Below are 5,220 nucleotides of genomic sequence, written 5' to 3'. Positions count from 1 at the left end.
TAATAATAATAATAATAATAATAATAATAATAATAATAATAATAATAATAGATTTATTTCTAGCCCGCCCTATCACGGAGAATCCGAGCAGGTTACAAATATAAAATATATCAAGGTTACAATAAAATAAAATAAAAATGAATCCCTATGCCCACCCCCCTTTTCATGGCAGGAGGGTTAGCTATTGTGGAGCAAATGTAGTTGCATCTGACATTTTCATTTCCCTGCTCTGTAGAGGCTGGCAGTTACTATGTCCAGGTTTTAATTTAAACTTTAAAAAACACTATCTGAAGGTAAAACTACAGCTTAAGCCCTACCCCACTGTTATGGAAGATGGCCAGCCCACTGAAGAGCTTCTAGGTCCCATTTGATCTTTTTCCATACACCTTGTTAAAAAAGAGGGAAGAACAAATGGGTCTCCCCCAAATAAAGCATACACACACACTTCCCGACCACCCTTTGGCAGGTGGTGGAAAGGAAAGGAACTGTTCCTTTTTCTTACTTTTAATTAGAGATGGGAATAAGCAAGCATAGGTATGTAAGGTGCAGAGAAGCTGAAGGAGTAAAGGGAGATCTCCACAAGGTATCTTGCCAAGAACCCTCTCAGTCCTGGCAGTATCATGTCAGTAAAGGCTGGTGGCACCAATGTCAATGGTGCACTGAAGCCAGGATTTGTTCTGGATTTAAAACCACTCATCCAATGTGCTGAACCTATTTTGGGTATAGGATTGGTTATCTCTTGGATACCTCATCTAAAATTTGGTCTTAACCCTGGAATGGATTCTCCACACCAATGGCTAAATACTATGGGTGACTATAAGTATGGAGCCGTGTCCTGCTGATCAGAAATAAAATCCAGCACAAGCGTGTAGAAGGGGTGTGCAATTTCCTCACACACCTTCACCCCTTCCCAAGCACAACCCCCCAAACCTGCTCCAGAAGGTTGGAAACCCCTCCAGGAAATGTTTTGGTATGGGAAATAGGGTTTGATTCCCAGCTCAACCATAACATCCACTGGATGAACTTGGACAAGTCACATGCTCTTAACCTCAGGGGAAGGCAGTGGTCTGTCCTCTTAACCTCCTCTTAAACCTCCTCTTAACAAATCTTGCCAAGAAAAACCCATGATAAGTTTGCCTTAGGGTCACCATAAATTGGAAATGACTTGAAGGCACACAACAATGAAAACAACAACAACAGTAGTTACATATTTTCCACTTTTCCTCCATTGAGTTCAAAATACTCTTCCTCCCTACTTCATCTTCCTAATAACCCTGCACAGTAAGCTAGGCTGAGACAGAGTAACTGGATCAAGGTCACTCAATGAGCTTGAACTTGAACCTGCATCTCCCAAGTTCTAGTCCAACACTCTAACAGCAAACTATCATATGAAGTATGTGCTCCAGAACAGCACATCTCAAGATATCTGATTTAAGAGACTAGCAGGACTCCACACACCCCACCCCCACCCCCCAGTGTGCCATAGTGGTACCATATTTGTGCCCCTTGGCTGCAGTTGTTTCTTTCTTTCCTGGAAACTTACCAGGGCCCAGCAGCCAATGATTCAGGGATTAACACCAGTCTAAGGACCAGCCCTCTGAGTAGCACTGCCCCAGAGGACATTTGGGCATTTCTTGTTTGTACAGTGATACTGTCAACATTTAATTGGTTGGAAGGTATAAGGGTGTGGTTCTGCCAGTTCATATTTTAGGATTTGCATGCCTTTTTTATGTGAAACAAAACTCTGAATTGCTCTGTCATAATCAATTTCCACTTTAAAACAACAGAAGTGGAAGAAAGTGTGTCCTCTCTTTGCTGTCACGGTGCTGGAAACAGCTGCATTTGAACTCTCCATTCCCATTAGCTTAGATTAATCAAAAGTGTGTGTCATATGTAAGCGGCTGTAGCTTTCAGACTGTTATGAATTTTGGTTCCAACTCTTGATTCAAAGCAACCACTGATTCACACCAGCTGCTCAGCCAAAGGGCAGATCACATGTTCCTAATTCTTATCCCTTGGCTTTCCTTCCTTCCAGCTCAGACCCAGCCAACTGATTGTTTGCTACAAACACCTAATTAATCCAACATGCCTTTAGCCCCATTCAGCTAAAGTGAGATGAAAGCAATATGCCAGTTAAATTGTCTTCCATACACTGTATCAACTTTTTATTGGATGCTGTGTTACAGAGAGAGACAATTAACCCTACAGCTAATTTCTTAGCTGTAAATCAAGGTTAATTATTGCTAACTCTATTTGTTCTATTTTTCTGCCTTTGGCCAGAGCTTGGAAACAATACTTTTTGGTACTACGGCTCCCAGAAAGCCATACACCATTGTTTGCTATGGAAATTTTTTCATGTTGGCTGTAGAATTTTGGAAGCTCCCCACCCGCAACAAGCTTTATTTTCAGTTAAATTAATCCCCTAGGCAACCTTTGCATAAAGGAATTAATATAGTAAGAACAGCTCACCTAGAATTCAACCTAAGTCTTCTGTGAGTGGGTAAAGGTAGTCCCTAGACATTAATAACTGACTGTAGGGGACAGTGCTCATCTCTGTTACTAAGCTGAAAAGCCAGAGTTGTACGAGGACTACTCTGGTGGTCATGGGGGCAGCATGACTGCACCAAACACTGTTACCTTCTCACCAAAGTGGTACCTATTAATCTACTTGCATTTGCGTGCTTTCAAACTGCTAGGTTGGCAGAAGCTGGAACTCACCCCATCATGCAGCACTCAGGCATCAAACTGCCAACCTTCCAATCTTCCAGTCATCAAAATTAGTGTCTTAACCACTAAGCCACTGCATCCCTAAGATTTCTATACTGTAGCCCAAATCAGATACTTCATAAGGACACACAAAGGTGAGGAAAAACAACAATCCCATGGCTACATTACAGTGAGGCAAGATTGGATCAGGCTAAGGGTACATCTACATTGTAGAAATAATGTAGTTTCACGCCACTTTAACTGCCATGGTTCCATCCTATAGAATCCCAGGATTTGTAATTTTGTGAGGCACCCTTTAGCAGACGGATAAGACTTTATCCTCACATCTTGGGTCTTTGTAGAAAGAAGGCAAATGGTTACCTTTATCATTACCCAGATGAGGCCACCATCTCAGGTGGCACATTTTATGTTATTTAATTTAATATCACTGTATTGTTCCTATCAGAAAGAGAGAAAAGTGAAGTTTTTGACATCTGTGTTTTCCACCACAGATGTCAAAAATTACGTGATCAGCCTTGATGCCTATGAACCATGACTTGGAGGGAGGACACCATTTGTTCCTCAGGCGGCAAGATGTCTTGAGCTGGTCCCAAAATCTGGACCTTGAAGTGACTAAAACCTTGCTCAAATCTCCATGCAGGCATAAACCACAAGGTGCCTGGAACATGTCTGGACAAATAATCATATTTCTGCTGCCTTCATGCTCTGATTACAATTCAATGCAGATAAGCCACTTATACTTAAGCAGTAGCAGCAGATACAGATTTGCTGAAGCCAAATAGGAGCAGTCATACTCTCCACTGGATTATATTAATTATTTTCTCAAAGGAAATAATTTAATTTAAACTATTTCATTTCATTTTTAGAAGACATATATTCTGTCCTATAGCTAAAGATTTAAGGACAGGATACAATCAAGAGCAGAGTTTAAAACAATACATATTGGTTCAACAAAATCAAAATAAAATGTGCCATCCCTTAATATCTTATTAATTAGTTTTGGCTTTTTGGAAGCCTTTGCTCTGAAGTCTAACCATAATTCACAGTCTGTCCCAAAAACAGATTGCAGTCTGAGCACAGAACACAGGCCACCTCTATCTTTGGTTTTAGTATGACTATTTAAAAAGCAAATAAATTCAGATGTCACCTGCAATTAAGAAGGGAAAAGCCTGTGCACAGGCTGCATAACTCGTATTAAGAATATTTTCTTAAATTTAGATGAAGAGAGAAACGAAGGAGAAGTAATTTTGTGCCTTGCCAAAATAATGGATTCTGGATAAATTTAGATTTTCTCACCATCATGATCACTAACTCTATTAATTTAACAGCTGCTGTTAGTACGAGGGTGTTTAACGTCATTTGCAGCGTAGCTTGTCCTTTTTCTATCCCCCCTCCCCCTTCCCTTTCCTTTTATCCTGAGGATATTCACAATCTGGAATTTCAAAGTTTGGAAGTGAAAGAAAAAAGTTACCTGATGGGGACTCCAAACTGGATTTCTCTTTTTTGTTGGCTTTCTTTGTTTTGAACTGCTTCTTATCTGTTCTGGATCTTGGGGGTTCTTCAGTCTCTGCAGGAGGCTCCATTTCTTCTTCCCTTGGTTGTTCTGTGAAAGGTGAAAATTCCTCATCAGGATCCGGGAAGGAATAATAATGACCCCTGTTGATAATTTCCTGTAGGTAATAATCCTGGTCTTCCATAGGGAGACCCCAAATTGTATCCCCAAGCAGTGTCAAATCAAAAACACAGAGCACAAGACAGACCTGAGCACCAGAGACTTTCTTCAAAAGAGGACTCATATTCAAAAGAAAAAAAGTTACTTTTATTGTACCAAAAAAGCTCCTCTGTGAATATTCAGTCTAGTTTCAGCAGCAAGTTAAAAACAGAGAACTTGGCTGTTAGTATGTCCCAAGATCAAGAGCAGAGTCTGGGATAAATGCTTCTGCTTTGGACGAGTTTGCAAAGTTGCAAGTAATGAAGTGGGAGTGAGGACTGGAAATAGAGGGAGGGAGACTGTTGCTTGAGCTTCATGTGATCACTAGGGCTCCCTGGCCAGACATATATGCAGACATATAGGAGAGAAGAGAGCCAGCACTTGGCAGGTGGGATTCTCTGGCCCAAGTCTCTGCAGTTCCTCCCTTCTTCCTCTTCTTTCCCCACCTTTCCATGCTCCCCATTAAAACTTTAATCAAACTCTTGGCTTACAAAATGTATGGTGCTTTCGTCTGAGCACTGATAGAATGCTGAGTCTGAACACTGCTGTTTATTCAAAGGAATTAGAAATTGGACGCAGGACTGCTTCTCCAAATCCCTTTACCAAATGCATCTTTTCTCCTTCTGGGACTATGTGCTGGATAATATGTTCAGATGAAAGTGAGGAAAGAGAAAATGTTTTCTCCTGTGGTTTGGGTTCTTTTCCCTCCCCACTACAGAATATTAAGATAGCTTTCAGATTCCATGAAAAGGAGAGGAAAACATGCTTCTAAAAATTCCTTC

General features: G+C 40.8%; 1 protein-coding gene across 1 annotated transcript in view; it reads right to left on the bottom strand.

The window, feature by feature from the left end:
- The window catches only part of CPXM2 (carboxypeptidase X, M14 family member 2), a 98,846-nt gene extending 94,044 nt beyond the window's left edge, over nucleotides 1-4,802 (bottom strand). The window contains exon 1 of the mRNA XM_042460996.1: nucleotides 4,199-4,802. Coding sequence (XP_042316930.1) covers nucleotides 4,199-4,523 — 325 coding nt within the window. The 5' untranslated portion in view covers nucleotides 4,524-4,802. The remainder of the gene's footprint in view (nucleotides 1-4,198) is intronic.
- Nucleotides 4,803-5,220: the final 418 nt, after the last annotated feature.

This window comes from Sceloporus undulatus, chromosome 3, assembly GCF_019175285.1.
Source record: "Sceloporus undulatus isolate JIND9_A2432 ecotype Alabama chromosome 3, SceUnd_v1.1, whole genome shotgun sequence".
NCBI classification, from domain to species: Eukaryota; Metazoa; Chordata; class Lepidosauria; order Squamata; family Phrynosomatidae; genus Sceloporus; species Sceloporus undulatus.
Note: the sequence above shows the minus strand (reverse complement) of the source record. Positions and strands in the feature narration are given on the sequence as shown.